This window comes from Colobus angolensis, unplaced genomic scaffold (genome assembly GCF_000951035.1).
Source record: "Colobus angolensis palliatus isolate OR3802 unplaced genomic scaffold, Cang.pa_1.0 Scaffold332, whole genome shotgun sequence".
Classification (NCBI taxonomy): Eukaryota; Metazoa; Chordata; class Mammalia; order Primates; family Cercopithecidae; genus Colobus; species Colobus angolensis.
In genome coordinates this window covers 3,098,569-3,114,847 of record NW_012116622.1, presented here as the reverse complement: position 1 = coordinate 3,114,847, position 16,279 = coordinate 3,098,569, and the positions used below count along the sequence as shown (strand labels likewise).

At 42.9% G+C, this 16,279-nt stretch overlaps 1 protein-coding gene across 2 annotated transcripts in view; it reads right to left on the bottom strand.

Annotated features, from left to right (window-relative positions):
* Positions 1–16,279, bottom strand: part of FAT3 (FAT atypical cadherin 3) — a 557,781-nt gene that overhangs the window by 55,219 nt on the left and 486,283 nt on the right. For both annotated transcript variants that reach the window (XM_011952088.1, XM_011952087.1), the window contains exons 13-17: positions 9,872–10,261; positions 6,827–7,041; positions 5,202–5,339; positions 4,106–4,249; positions 1,142–1,339 (exon numbers count right to left, since the gene is read on the bottom strand). In XM_011952088.1, coding sequence (XP_011807478.1) covers positions 1,142–1,339; positions 4,106–4,249; positions 5,202–5,339; positions 6,827–7,041; positions 9,872–10,261 — 1,085 coding nt within the window. The remainder of the gene's footprint in view (positions 1–1,141; positions 1,340–4,105; positions 4,250–5,201; positions 5,340–6,826; positions 7,042–9,871; positions 10,262–16,279) is intronic.

The following is a 16,279-nucleotide window of genomic DNA, read 5'->3' as shown; positions in this document are numbered from 1 at the left end:
AGAGAATGAAGCTGAAGCCAGAGGAAGCACCCAGGAGGCTCCTGCCACAGTAGCATGCTGGGGCTGTGCAGAATACAGTGAGGCTGTGGCAATGGGAATATGACTGACGAAAGGAAGAAAATGCAGGACTCAGTGGTAGTTTAATACAAGGGACTCAGAGAGAGAGCCTTTTAAAAAGATTTTAAAACCTAAACTGTGAAATCTGCTCCGTATCTGGAGAGGATAGGCAAACTGTGCTAGCTTCTGTGAGAAGGCACTGAAAAGTTCTCCTTACCTTGAGTACTACCCTGTGATATAAAATCATTTACACAGTATTGTTGGAGGAGCGGATGGCAATTGAAAAGTTCATTGATGTGCTTGGAGCTGGCAGTCCTTAATTTAGAAGGTTTCATGGAGTACAGTAAAATGTAATTTATCCAGAGAGACAATGTATATAAGTCAATGCTATACCAATACCAATAATTACTATTGCTATTATTTTCACCAATAATAATGAGCCTAGATTGTCCTCTGTAGGCAACAGTGGATAGAAAAAATCACTCAGTTTCCCTGATGGGATCCAAATCTTGGTATTCCCAGAAATCGTACATGGGAACTTTTGGGGGCCCTCTCATTTCCTGCTTCTTCTATACTCTGCATACCTGCCACCTTTGCCTCTTTGTCCCATTTCATGTCACACAGGCCAATGACCATGAGGAACTGACATGCTGGAGGCCATTGCCAGCTGAGTCCTTTGTCCCCTCCTGCCTCACTGGGGAAGGCCTATCAAGCAGAGGCATGACACGGCTAAATCCCCTTACGACAGGGATTGGTAGCTGCCCCAAGTGGGGTAATGTGGTGGGTAATAGTATAAAGCAGCAGGAGTTTTTAGAATGCAGATTTAAGCCCAGTGACCATCTGTTGGGCATACTCTACAGGAATGTCCTTCCTGAACAATGATGCTTCCCTTCCTTCCTGTTCAATTTCACACACAGAGGCAGCTTTTATTGGTGTGAAACTGAATTTGAGATTAAAAGGGGAACACTCCTGCATGGTAATGAATTATGTTGACTTACTCAGCAAAGAAAAAATCCACCAAAGGGGACAGAAACAAGCATGAGAAAGAAAGACAGTGCGATGGAGACAGAGCGCGATGCCGTACCTGGACACACAACACGTATTCCAGAGACTCTGTGTGCTGGAAGACCACAGCCGACCGCAAGATCCCATGAGGGTCCAACACAAACTCTTCCTCTTCATTTCCCGACAAAATAGAGAATGAAAAGGGAGGCCCATTGTGAAAGGAGTCTCTGTCTGTCACCACCAGCTGCAAGATGCTGGTGCCCACTGGCTTATTTTCCTGCATAAAAGAGTATATAGTAAAAAGGAAGAGAAAATTACACTTCTCTTCACATTGATTAAAAACAAAAACAAAAATCCATCATTACAGGCTGAGAGCGCTCAGCTAGAAAACAGGGCTTTCAGCAGAAGGGATTCCCTGTGATATTATCTCGTCTTCTGAAAACATGTTGGTGTCTGTAAGTGTCATGTTTCTTATCTTTGGCTGCTTCCCACAACCACCTATGGGACAATCCTTTACCGGCGTGAACACAAGGACTTGGAGCTGCATGGCTTCACAGGTTCTGAGCATGGTGCTGGGCACACCTTGTCCTGGGTGAGCTGGCAATGCCCAAGCTGACCTGAGGAGCTCCATTGGGATGGGGAGACACTTTCTCACACACACATGTCACAACACAACTATGCTGAGGCCCAACACACCATGTCACGGCATTGGATTTTTTGGTGGGACATCCTGGCAGCTTCCTAGTCAATATACAAAGGCATATTCCCGGTGGAAAATGGGGCTTTATACCTTACCTCATTCTCCAGAACACAGTTTTGCCACGTTCCTTTAGGGAAGGGAATTGGGGTAAAACATTCTTCAATTTGACAATGAACAGAAAGGGAATCCTTAATTTCATCAGAATTCTTGGAAGTCCTGATTCTATTACATAAGCATTATTTTGCAGAACTTCTCTGTTTTTTTCCCCAAATGGGAATGCAAAGCTCCTTCTTGGGTCAAAGGTTATCCTCACGTTGAAAATGCCAAATTAAATCCTCTGTAGCTCAGGCTTTGCTGTCATTTCCCCTACTCTGTTGAGGCTTCAGCAATACCACAGCTTGGGCCCGAAATCAGTTGTATCAGCTCAGGCCTCATGACGTCATCGATGTAAGGATTAAACGAGTTTGGGTTGCAGAGATGGAGACGATGATACACTACAGTTTGGAGGGCAGGCCCAGTCAAGTTTTATGTGCTGAATTAGTCTTATGAAAACCATGTGTGGGAATAAGAAAGTCATTCTGGGTTGGGAAAACGGAGGCATAGTTTTTGAAGAAGAAAGAGAAAAGGACTGTAGAGACCTCTTATTTTGCTCCTTTTCACAAGTGTCCTGTTGGTCATCAAAAACTAGACACTGTCTCCCTCTGGAATCAGTCGTGGGACCACCATAGCCCCACATATATTTACTATTTCACGCTGACAACATATTCAGCAGCACACAAAACACAAGGCTGACTGATTTGTTTGCTTACTCTCTAAAGGCCGCTTCCCGCATAGAAGACAGGGAGAGAGACAGTGTGGCGCTCAGGGTCACCATGTGAGAAGAAGGGTGTAAGGTAACACAGATGTGCCCGCCCTGTGGATAGGGGCCCCATCATCGCTCATGGGCTGAGCCTCTCCGTGCTTTCACTGTTGACCTCCTGTTGCGCATTTGAAAACAGTCTGTCAAGCTGATCGATGCGTGTCATAAAACTGAATATTGAGTAGGAGAAACCCACTTTGTTTTGGGGTTAGCAAACAGAGGCCACGAGGGCAGAGAGCACCCTTGTGAGCAACAGTCATGGAGAAGAGTGAGCTGAGGGAAAGAGAAATGGAGGAAGGTATGGACTCTGGGCAAAGCTCTGGGGAAGCAGGAGTGTGGTAAGAATGCAGAGCTGCTGGAAAAAGCATCAGAGAGGAGGAGAAAACCACAGGGAAAGAATCAGATTTCGCTGACAAAGGGGTGGGAACCAGCGGACAGCTGCTTCCTTCGAGGCTGCCTCCCAGTCTGATTGCTGGACAGCTCAGTGGCCCTGGGGTCTGAGGAGGCCAGCTATGGCTGGTCAGGCTCAAATTCTTGAATGTTATTCCAAAGGGGACCCTCAAGACCTGGCCCACTCACATTTCACCTTCCACCCACAAAGTCCTGGGACTCCTTGGGAGTGATTCTGAGGCCAAACTGGATCAGGCAAGAACTTATTCTCTAGAATACCTGTGGCCCTCCAAGACATGCACATCACTCTGTCTCCTCTAAGTTCTCTACACTGACAGTTTTCCTGGGCTGGATTTTCTGATCCTCCTAAAGTTGTGCTTTCAGCTCCTGGAAATACTGGGAAGTAGTGGACACTCAGTACCTAGTACTGTGCTTGTGGAATAAAAAATAGATGGGAAGAAGAAGCCACTCTCTCTTACAGCAGAATGCCAGCAGTAAGTTACTCTATCCTGCAGTCTGATTTTAAAGAGCAGGTAGATTTAAAGTGTTAAACAAATTGGTTATGGAAAATTAATTTTAATGAGTACCAGCTCTATCCTGATGCCCAATCTGTCTTTGACTGATGAGACAATGCGTATCTATCTCTGTCATCTGCCAGAATAGCATAAAGCTGCTTAAAGGCAGCCTGCCACTGGGGAAAGAGAATTCTTTTGCAGAAGATAGTCCCAAGTTAAAATCCTGACTCTGCCACTTACCAGCTGCATGATCTTGGGTGAATTACTTAACCTTACAGATCCTTAGCTCTTTCAATTATAAAGTGGGGGCCAATCCACCATTCCTCTTCACAGGGTTGTTGTGGGGAGAGACAGTGTGCATAAAGCGCCTGACACTTGAAAAAAATCCACCCCTCAATAGCTCTTACTCACATTTATTAATCAGCTGTGGTAGAAGAACTAGGTTCTTTTCATACCTGCCCTATGAAGGGATGAGATGACATTAAGTAATAATAGCAATAAACCACAATGAGTAAACCACAGCAGAGGAAGAAAGCTGAATGCAAAGGGACAAGTGCTTGGCAAGCAAGATTTGCTCACCTGAATCACAGCAGTATAGTTGGCAGGTGTAAACACTGGGCTGTTGTCATTTACATCGGAAATATCAATGTTGACAGTTGCAGTTGATGACATCGGAGGAATGCCACTGTCTACTGCCTGGACAAGCAGAGAGTATCCAGACACCTGCCAAGGTACAAAGAGGTGACAGTAAAGAGGTGTAATGCTTCCTTCCTTCTGTGCACACGCAGAGGAACTGGAGCTTCAGGCTGTGCTTCGTTAAAGATCAACCATCTTTAGTTTGATTTTCTAGACCAGGTGATTCTTGGCACCACTGACATTTGGGTCTGGATAATTCTTTGTTGTTGGGGGCTGACCTGTGCTTTTTAGGATGTTTAGCAGCAACCCTGACCTCTATCAAGTAGGAGGCAGTATCACCCCCTGCCCAGTTATGACAGCCAAAAATGTCTCCAAACATTGCCAAATGTCCCTGGGGGACAAAACCACCCTGGTTAGGACCCAGGCTCTGGGCCTTTGCTCAATGCAACAGTTGTCATCGCTGATCTGTCTTATTTATCAATGTTAATATTTCTGGGGTCATGGGCATGTATCACCCAGCAGAATCTATCTGCTTTTCAGTATCAATACCATGTCATCCTTTTCCATATTGAATTTCCCTTTGAAGATGCATATTTTTGGTGAAGAAAGACGATGTTTAGAAACTTCACTTAACCTTGGACAGAGAAATTTTTGGACTATTTTTTCTGACCTAGATGCCTTCAGGTGATCTTTTTGTATCTGCTCACTGAGGGCTAAAGTTGCTCATAAAGTTAGGACCACAGGGTCCCAATACCCTGAAAGTACTTTTCTGTCCCCTGAGGAAGGGCTAAAATTCAAAGCACCTAGAAAGATACATATTTATCTTTTCTTTAAAACCTCCATAACCAGCATCTATTATAGGTAGAAAATTCTATCAAAGGTATAACCCTAATATTTCATGCTCCATTTTAGCCCATCCTTATTTACTCTCATTACTTAGAATGGAGAACCTTCCTATTTACACCGCTGGAGCTTGTGCCCCTGATGCTAGGAAAGGGGTGGATGTGGATGGGAAGGACACTGTCCTAAATTAGCTTACCCGTTCCCGGTCCAATTTCTTCTTAACTTTCACAAGTCCCAAGACAGGATCCACAGTAAATTCATTGTCCCGATCTCCATTCACAATGGAAAAATGAATCTGTCCGTTGGGCTGGCTGTCTACATCTTCTGCTATTAGCTTCACGGAAAACAAGCAAAACAAAGAAAAGACATGACATAAGAGAGCAAAGGTTGATTCTTAGGGTTCCAGATCTGTTTAAATGGGTGCAGCTGTGACATTTTTCTTGGGAGTTCTGCTCTCTAATGTTAGTGACCATGTCCCCAGCAGAAGAGATGATTGATCAGCTGAAGGAGGGTGGCACCAGGCCTGCAGCTGCCATTTTATTTCTGTGTTAATTTTTTACCTGCCCACAGCCTGATGCCTGTTAGGCCTGATTTTCCTCAGGGTTTGAGACAGTACGGTTAGACCCCAAAGCTAATGGACAGGAATGCTTTGATTTCTTCCCAATCCTGCAAGCTATGGTCTCTGCCATTGAGTCAGGGATTCTCTAGGCCTACACATTTCCATGTTAAGGAAGCCAAGAAAGTTCCCCTTCCCTCACAGCAAATATACCACCCCTCTGTCTATTGTTCCAGGTTGATGATGTTGAAATTTGTGTGTATGGAAATATTCGTGTACTTTCCAGGAAGCAGAGCGGACCTGAGGAGTGCACTTCTGATGTATAAGAAATGCACTGTCCTCCAGCAGAGAGCTGCTCCAGCCTCATCCTGCAACGAGATGACTTGGATGGAAGGGACCTGCCAGCCAAGGGATGGGGAAGGATGGTGAGAAGGGGACTCATTGTTCCAAAATGTAATTTGTGGTCTAAGAGAATCTGTGTTCTCAGGATACATGGCTTGTTCTTACTGTTAGAAAAAGTTCCTCCTGGAAAAGTCTCCTTTAAGAGTGGCCAATCAATCTTAGGTTTGCTCCAAACTGTAGCTGCCCAACTCTGTGTGTCTGTGTGTGTAGGGGGAAAGGAGGACAGGGATTTTATTTTGTCCTCAGCAATCTAATAATTTTAAATTGTAAATTGACAAATCATAGTTGCATATATTTACGGGGTACAAAGTGATATTTTGATTTATGAACACAACGTGGAATAATTAAATCAAGCTAATTAACATATCAACTATCTCAAATATCTAGCATTTTCTGTGGTGAGAACATTTGAAACTTACTCTTAGCCATTTTGAAATGTACAATATACCACTATTAACTATATTCATCATGCTGTGCAACAGATCTCAAAAAAAAAAAAAAGAAAAAAACAATGTATTCCACCTAGCCACCTAATAACCTGTCATCTATGTTCACATCTAAGTAGGGGGCCATCATTAAAAATTCATCCCCTGGTCTGTGTTGTTTTCTCAAAAAAGATATGCTCCTGGGAAATAAGTGATTATCAATCACTTACACCTTCATATAAATTAATCTATCAGACTCTTCCTAATATACAAATTACAGAAGGAGCCATAGAAAGATGGCTCCCATTCTTGGGGACAAATGGACACTGAAAGGGGGAAGTGTGAAGAAAATCCAAGACAGACTTTGCTTTCTTCTTCACTTTATTGTGGATGACTAGTCCCAGACATCTAGAACCATCCCCAACCTCAGGTACCTACCAAAACGACAGAGTCTCCCACCAAGGCATCTTCACTGATAACCGCACTGTAGACGTCTTGGCTGAACTTGGGAGGGTTGTCATTAACATCCGTGAGGTTGATGTTGACAGTGGCCACAGCGCTGAGAGCTGGGGTGCCACCATCTTTGGCTTCCACTACCAGGTAAAACCTTTTGCATAATTCATAGTCCAGGACTTCAGAGACAGAAATACCCCCTTTGAAGAAAAATGGGGAGCTTTATATTTGATTAGGAAAAAACACTGGTCAGCAATTCTATAATCATGGTAATATTTCTAACATTCTCTCCAGCCAAGAATTTAAACATTCAGGAATTTGTTTATTTAATGCCTTACTGAAAGTATTACAGAAGTCTGATTAATGCTGTCAGTGAGAGCATAGCTAACCATCAAACATAACTCTGAAGAAATGAAAAGTCTTTACATGTTTCTGTAACTGTTTGTGAACATCTCTGAGGCAGTTGAAAATCTCTGGCATCTTCACTCTCACACAACTAACGAGCAGGAACAAAAACAAGCATCCCTGATAGGTGTCTTCTGATGCTTCAGGTGGACAGAAGAAGACCAAGAATGAGCTGAGATGTGGGGATGTGATGGTATGATCCCGTTCTTGTCAGCAAGTAAATACTTGCAGACTTCACTGAATGTGATTAACCACAAAGTTGCCTTGCCAAGTTAAAGCGCACGTATCTAAAACAATTATGGCACAAAGAGGGCAAAGATCTCAGAAATCTCAAGGTATAGTGACATAATGGAAAAGGAACTACTTGGAAGTCAGACAGCTCAGCAGGCACACATTGAGTTTAGTGCCCACAACTACAGAATAGAGATGATAATGTCCGTGTTACAGAATTGCTTAAATAAGTAGAACACGTGAAAGCAGCTAGCTGGGTGTTGGTGCTATATCCCTCCCATCCTAGCCCTTTTTGGGGAGGTAACCCAATCCTGCAGTCTGCAGTCATTGTATTGCCTGCAGAACACTTCTCAAGGGCATTTACTTTCCTCCCACCTAGTAAACAATCATGAGGACCGGTGAGAAGGTCATGACCATTCACATTTCCAGACAGGCAACTTCTCTAGTTGCTAAGACTGCCAATAGGCTCTTTCTACCTAAGGCAGAACACAGAAATCATACCTGTAACAAGAGCCTCTTTCTCCCCATAATTAAGTTTTCTTAGCACTTACCACCCCCAGTGCTTATTTTGCATCCCAGTCTTGCTAACCAGTGCTAAATTTAAATAGTACTTAGCCAATTCCCCATGGTGTTTATACACAATGGCCATAACTAGACAGGCTAGGGCCAACACATATTTAAATGAGGGAAACCCTCATACATTTTATTTGAGATAATGACTTTAGTAAACAGCTATTGCCAGGAGAGACTGTGATGCAATTCTTCCAACAATATTTTCACCTTCCAATACTTAAGGCCAAGACTGCATTTCTTACATTTTTGGTATTCCTATAGTATAGCAGTGTTATATTAGAATATGCATTCCAGAGTCAGAAAGATCTGAGTTCAAATGTTGGATAAACCACTTATTAACAGTGGACATTGTGGTAATTATTCAACCTCTTTAAAATTCTGGTTTTACTTAATAAGAGCCTGGAGTATTTGCTATGTTAAATAAACATTGCTAATTATAATGGTTTCTTGTTTATATTTACTGGATTATCCAAAGGAAAATGGGCCTCCTTTGCCACCTTGTTCAACAGGTGCATACTCCTTGAGTGACAAGGGAACTATGTTCAAAGGCTGGAAGGTGAGATACTCATCTTTGTTATCTGCAAAATGGGAACTGCCTTGACTATTCATAGGGGAATTGGGAAATAAGTGAGAATATCCACCAAAGAGCTTTGGGATAGAAATCCATACACTCTATGAAAACACAAGGATGAGTATGTTTAGTCTTCAAAGAATATCCAAACTTGTTTTCTAGAATTACGACCTTTATTTGCCTGAAGCACTTCTAATACTTATTAACTTGCTGGTGAAGAGAAATCCCCAGGGTTCTCTCATATTCTTTCCCTTTATTTCAAAGCACCTTTTTATTCCCTAGGTGATGCTACACGTTCCCCCAGAGTTGGAAAAGGATGTGGTGAGAAATGAGTTTTCTGACCAGGAATTGTGAACTGGGTTCAAACAAAGCACCAGTTCCAGCTCACTGATGAGTCTATTTGGGGTGCTGGGTTGAGAAGGCTGCATATCACCGTGCAGATCACTTATTAGCATCTGCCTATGCAGGTCATGAAAGACTGGCAGTCCAAGTGTGGACAGTTGCACATGGAGGCTCATCCCCACAAACATTTTCCAACATGTGCACATATGACTGAAGTCAAAACACCCAACAACATCAAACAGAAAAGCGAGAAAATCAATCAAACTCTTGTTCTTGGAATACAAATACTATTTCCTCTCCCCATTGAGAAACCATATTGCTGCCCCTGAGTCCTCCCATCTAGAAATTCTGGAGCCAACCTGGGGGTCAGATATTTGCTAAGTAAGCCCACAGCAAGGAGCTTAAAATTTAGCAGGAGACATCCTTAAAAGCTGGAGGGCACTTTGTGGTCTGCATGTGGGCCCTGCTACCAGATTTGTTTCCTCTGTGAAGGAGGTAGGAGGAAGAGTCCGCCAAGAAGGGCTGGCAGAGTGGAGGAGAAGTAGGATATAGTGAAGTCCTGCATTCTTTTTTTTTTTTGGTGTTGGACACGGTCTTGCTCTGTTGCCTAGGCTGCAGTGCAATGGCAGGAATGTGGCTCACTAGAGCCTCTGGCTCCAGGGCTCAAGTAATTCTCCCATCTCAGCGTCCCAAGTAGCAGGGCCCACAGGTGCATGCAACCATGCTTGGCTAATGTATTTTTCTAAATTTTTGTAGAGACAGGGTCTCACTCTGTTGTCCAGGCTAGTCCTGAACTCCTGGACTCACTTGATCTTCCTGCCTCGGCCTCCCAAAGTGCTGGGTTTACAGGTGTGAGCCACCATGCCAAGCTGAAGCTCTGCATTCTAAGTACAGTGCTATTTACCCACCTGTCTTGGGGTTGATCTTAAATTTCCCTTGTTCGTTCCCAGACCGGATGAGATAAGTGATCTCAGCATTTGTGCCAATATCTTTGCTGGTAGCAAAAACAGCAAGAACCTGGGTGCCAGGGGAGGTGTCCTCAGGCACCGTCACCAGGTAGTCCCTCCTCTCAAACACAGGGGGGTTGTCGTTAATGTCCAGGACGGTGATGGTGACAGTAGTGAGAGAGGACAGGGACTGTCCAGGACTCTGGTCAGTGGCCCGCACGCTGATGTTGTATGAAGACCGCTGCTCGCGGTCCAGTGGCTGCTCCAGGATGATGATGCCGGATGCGCTGTCAATGGAGAAGACCCCACCAGCTGAGTCTGCCAGGGAGTATACAACCTTCCTGTTGATGCCTGTGGGAGAGACACAGGAACATGAGCTGGCAAGAACAAGGCCAGATGATCTGCGCTAGAATGTTACAACTTTGCAGACTTTTGAAGGGCCACAACAAGAAAAACAGTTATTACAGAAACAGACAGCTGTGGCTCTACAAAAATGTAAATTTCAGTTTGTGGAAAAAAATGAAATTAAAAGGCAAAGAAACTGGGAAAATATCGGCAACAAATATCAGAAATAGTTGGATATTCTTAATATACAACTTGCCCCCCACAGATCTTTAAGAAAAACCCTCAGAGGCTAATAGATGCAGGGGTAAAGATGTGGCACAGAAAGAGAAATAGAAACCAACCCGAACCGATTAATTAATTAATTACTTCAACACAGATTTATTTAGAATCTACCAGGCACTTTCTAGGGGCTTGCGAGTCTAGCAATGGACAAGTCCAACATTTCTTGAGATTTTACATTATAGTGGGGCTGTAGTAGTGGTGAGGGGAAGCCACTGGTGAGCTGTGAGATGGGAGTCATGAGATGTGGTGTAGATTTTAACAGGATCCTTTCGGCTTCTGCTCCTGAACAGATGGAAGGGCCGCCAGAGAGGAAGGTGGGAGACCCGTCAGCAGCCTCCTACAGCAACATAAGCACGCAATCTTGGTGGCCTGAACAAGGCAGATGGTGTCGGAAGTGGTGAATAGGGGTCAGGTTCCACATCTATTCTCAGCACCCAGCTGGTGAGAAATGAAGGGTCCCTGGATGTATTCTGAACTTGGAGGTGGCGAGAGTGTTTTCTGATTGTGGAGCTGGCAGGATATAGGATGTGAGAGAAATAGAGGCTTCTAGAATGACCATTAGGTTTTGGCCTGAGCAACTGGAAAGAGGAGGCTGTCATTAGCTGAGATGGGGAGGGCTGCAGAAAGACTAGGCTTTGAATGAAAGACCAGAAGCCCTATTCTGGAGAGATTAGGTGTGAGATGTGCATTTGATATTCAAGTGCAGATGTCAAGCAGAAAGTCAGAGAGAAGAGGCTGCAGTTCAGAGGAGAGGGCCAAGATGGAGCTATAAATTTGAGTGTCATTGGTGTACAGATGTCATGCAAAGCCATGAGAAATGAATGAGGTCACAGGGATTATAGAGGGAAAAAAGAAATCCAAGGGCCAGTGAGCCTGGAGCACCCCATCAAGGAAGGGAGAGGATCTAGTCCAAGGATGCTCTCCTGCTCTACGATTTCAAGAAATGTACTTAGTTACTAAAATACCATTTTATATTACTATGTACTAAAGCTAAAACATATAAACCAGGAAATGTCTATTAACCACCAATTAATTATTGAATAACAGTTGGATTGACTTCTAGTTCTGAATATTGATATAACTGGTTTCATTAGAGGATCTCAGCACTTGGAAACAGTTTAGAAGCCTCAAGTTCACTTTAGTTGTTAGGATTTATAAGAAGTAAATTGTAACAGCCTTGTCGGCTGAAAAAGCACCATTCTGTTCCTAAATACTCTTAATGAAGACAGACATTAGTCAAAGGTCTTTAGTTATAACAACCATCTGAAAATGTCTTGAGAATCATGGAACCTTAGAATATAAGCTCTTAGAGGGGAGGGCCTAGCCATCTTTTTTCTTATTATAACACCTCATTTGGCAATAACAAGAGCTAAACGTTTTACTTTCCTAGTGTACAATTTCTCTTAAGCCCAAGTTCCCAGCAAACCAATAAAATCATATATTTGGAGGGATGACATAAATTGCATTATGTGGCTTTAACCAAAAGGTCAACACTGAGAGCTTGTTCTTGGTTCCATTCCAGAGAGTCCATTTTTTCTGAAGTTTCATCATTTATTTCTTTTTCAAAACAACCGCCCTGTGATGTATACATATCAACCTGTGATTTTATTGATGCTGGGATTAAAAATAAGAAGGCTTTCCTCTTCTCTTGCTGCCTCCTTGAAATAAGGCTTCAGAGCAGCCATTTAGGGGTGCTTTCTGGCTATTGTTGGAGTGACTGCAAGATTGAATTCTTCAACATGAGTCCCTAGGGGAATACACAGAGGGGTTGCAGAGGTGATTGAGCTTGCACCTGAAAAACAATGGCCCTGTCTGGGTGTCAGAATAGGTTGTATGCCCCGGAAGCTGCCTTGACTGATTCAATGGTCTCAGGATGCCTCTCAAAGTCACAAAAATGCATTTACGGAAACACATCAGCAATTGACATAAATACACCACACAGGTTTTCAAATCACACACATTCCCTACAGAATTAACTTCCACCTCCAGCATATGGTACGCTGCTCTTGCCAACAAGAAGAGCAGGCAGGAAATTCATGCAGGGACTTTCATTAGTGCATGTGCTGGGAACTACAAATTCCATTTCACTAATGCATTAACCAAGGACTTGCCTGGTGCAACCAGCATTTTTAGGTGGGCATGAGGAACAACATGCAAAGTCCTGTTTTCCCTAGGCTCTTTGCCCAGTCTCCTTAGGGATTTCAGGAGATCTATGCTTGGAAATTTCTCCTCTTCAGGCCTGAAGATCAGTTATGGAAGAAGGTAATTTCTGACACACTGTTCTGAAGGCCATGGTGCTGTGAACAGATGAGTGAGGAGAGGTAGGGGCAGATTTGCACGCTGCTGCTCTTTGCAGCAGCAAGGCCAAAAGGGAAGGTGCTTTTAATGGCTGCCTGTGTTTCCTTCACTGAGACACAGAGCTGAAATCTAATTCTATCACTTCTGTTCCCGGCCTGCAGCTTTCTCTTCAGCCCTGTTTAGAGGCACTCAGCTGGGCTCTGATACCTAGGCAGGAGATTCCTGCTCTCCAAGCTTCCTGGTCAGCTGACTAGCCCTGTTGTTGGAGTGCTGCATTTACAGGACTGACATTAATCAGCCACACAAAGACCTCCGGGCAGATTCTGTTAATTTAAACTCCATGACAGGGTTTTTCTGCTTTACCATAGCAGAAAACCATCCCTTTCCCCTGCAAGTTGCTGACCCACACTCCCCCCACCTACTCATCCATTTTGCTTCTGACAATATCTTGGGCATTCACACCAAGAGGAACTGGAAGATTTATTGTTCCTCTCTCTTTTCTGTTACCAATCAGACTGATAAGGAAGCAAGACCAGAAAGGGTTGGGGGAGACCCAGACCAAAAAACCTGTTAAATGGCATCACTTAGAATTTGCTACCTCTCAAGAAAAGAGCAGGATATATTTTTGGAGCATATTAAACCTCCAATTTAGACACAATTGCAATGGATTTCAATAAGTTTTAGAAATAAAGTCAGAAGCATAACCACCAATTTGGAAAAAGTATTTTTGGGGTAGCATTTGTGTCTTTGCCATGTGGGCAAATGGGGTGCCATCTTTATAATGAATGCAGGTCATGTTGCTAGACTGGACACTTCTTATCCAAAGGGGTTTGATAAATGCCATCCTTCAAATTGCTATCCCTTTCTACATACACAGAAGAAATGATGAACCCAAGCAGAAGACTTGCTTGCTAATTGGTCTAATGCTCCTACTGCATGTCATGATGTATTACATTAAGGTATAACATTAATCCATCATTTTGCCTCTGTGTTTTTAACTATGTAATTCTCTTCTCCAATTTGAGCCTAATTTAATGAAGATGGAGATACTTAGCTTCTTTAAATGCTGAAATGCCAGGCTACCAAGAGAAGTGCGACCTTCATTGCAAGTGAGGTTTCTGCATGTTATCTGTGGCAAATGGAGCAGACAGGCCTTCAGAGAATTGAAATCAAGGAAAAAGAGAATGATTAAAATCCCTATTTGCTCAAAGAAAGTAACAGGTAGTGGCATTTTGTGGAGTGGGATAGGAGGAAGAAAATAGCACATAAAAATTCCTAGTAGCTGTGAAATTCAGGAATGGGTTGTGAAAGACAGCTATATTCTGCCTCTCAGAGGGTTTATAAATGGAGTCCATGTTCCTCTCAATGGGCCAAATGGAAAGTTGAACTTTTTGGACATGGGACTGTACATAAAAGTCAGTTTAAAATGCATTAAAATGAAGGCAATGTGGTCTAGTACTGGAAGTCAGGGGACTTTACCTCTAGGTCATAGCCTGACCAAACTACACAAGTGTCCTTGGGTAAGTCACTTCGTGTCCCAGGGTCTGCATTTCTAGAGTGGCAGAACCCAGGTCAGTTGAGGTCTAAGATTATTTTCCAGCACTATGACTCCTTTCCAAGTTACATAAAGGGAGTTGGTTTCATTTCTATTTCCAGTGAATGCTCCCTGCAACTGCTCATTAAGTTGCTGGACCTGGGCCTAAGTGGGTCAGCATCAACAAAGGAAAAATCTACATTCAGCTGGATCATGACAAGCTATTAGAATCTTCAGGATGGAAGGAAAACTTAACACAGCAGATTCATACCATTCGGTTAAATGCTCAGAATTCACACATACAGCTTACAGTTATACAGGTCCTTACACTTCAGTGAGAAATAACCCCCGGTGATAGGATCATCCCTAGGGATCTAACCTACCAAGTGCCAGAATAACTTAGCTTTAAATCTGAGATTGCTAAAGGTGTTAAAATCAGCACTGAAACCAGATGGCAAGAGTCACCAACACAGCATATACACTGAGCTATTTTTGACCTGGTCTTTAAAAAGTATTTTCTCTCCTCCTCCTAAGATCAGGATCACTAAACTTAAGGAACCAGAAAGAGCTATGTTCTGCCTGGTTTGGTGTCTTTTGCTGGCAGCTGCCCTGACTTCTATGCAGGGTCTTGTCTCTGACATTCACTCCTATGTCTTTTGTTGCCTGCATGGGATCTAGCCTGCAGGTGACACACAAAAAATGTGGGTTGCATAGCAGTGGTGAGAGAAGGCATCCCTGTCTTGTGCCACTTTTTAAGGGGAATGCTTCCAGTTTTTGCCCATTCAGCATGATATTGGCTGTGGGTTTGTCATAAATAGCTCTTATTATTTTGAGATACATTCCATTAATACCGAATTTATTGAAAGTTTTTAGCATGAAGGGCTGTTGAATTTTGTCAAAGGCCTTTTCTGCATCTGTTGAGATAATCATGTGGTTTTTGTCTTTGGTTCTGTTTATATGCTGGATTACATTTATTGATTTGACATAGTGTTGGAAGTTCTGGCCACAGCAATCAGTTAAGAGAAAGAAATAAAGGGTATTCAATTAGGAAAAGAAGAAGTCAAAGGGTCCCTGTTTGCAGATGACATGATTGTCTATTTAGAAAACCCCATCGTCTCAGCCCAAAATCTCTTTAAGCTGATAAGCAACTTCAGCAAAGTCTCAGGATACAAAATCAATGTGCAAAAATCACAAGCATTCTTATACACCAATAATGGACAAACAGAGAGCCAAATCATGAGTGAACTCCCATTCACAATTGCTTCAAAGAGAATAAAATACCTAGGAATCCAACTTACAAGGGATGTGAAGGACCTCTTCAAGGAGAACTACAAAGCACTGCTCAGTGAAATAAAAGAGGACACAAACAAATGGAAGAACATTCCATGCTCATAGATAGGAAGAATCAATACCGTGAAAATGGCCATACTGCCCAAGGTAATTTATAGATTCAATGCCATCCCCATCAAGCTATCAATGACTTTCTTCACAAAATTGGGAAAAACTACTTTAAAGTTCACATCAAACCAAAAAAGAGCCCTCATTGCCAAGACAACCCTAAGTCAAAAGAGCAAAGCTGGAGGCATCATGCTACCTGACTTCAAACTATACTACAAGGCTACAGTAACCAAAACAGCATGGTACTGGTACCAAAACAGAGATATAGACCAATGGAATAGAACAGAGCACTCGGAAATAATACCACACATCTACAACCATATGATCTTTGACAAACCTGACAGAAACAAGAAATGGGGACAGGATTCCCTATTTAATAAATGGTGCTGGGAAAAGTGGCTAGCCATAAGTAGAAAACTGAAACTGGATCCCTTCCTTACTCCTTATATAAAAATTAATTCAAGATGGATTAGAGACTTAAATGTTAGACCTAAAACCATAAAAACCCTAGA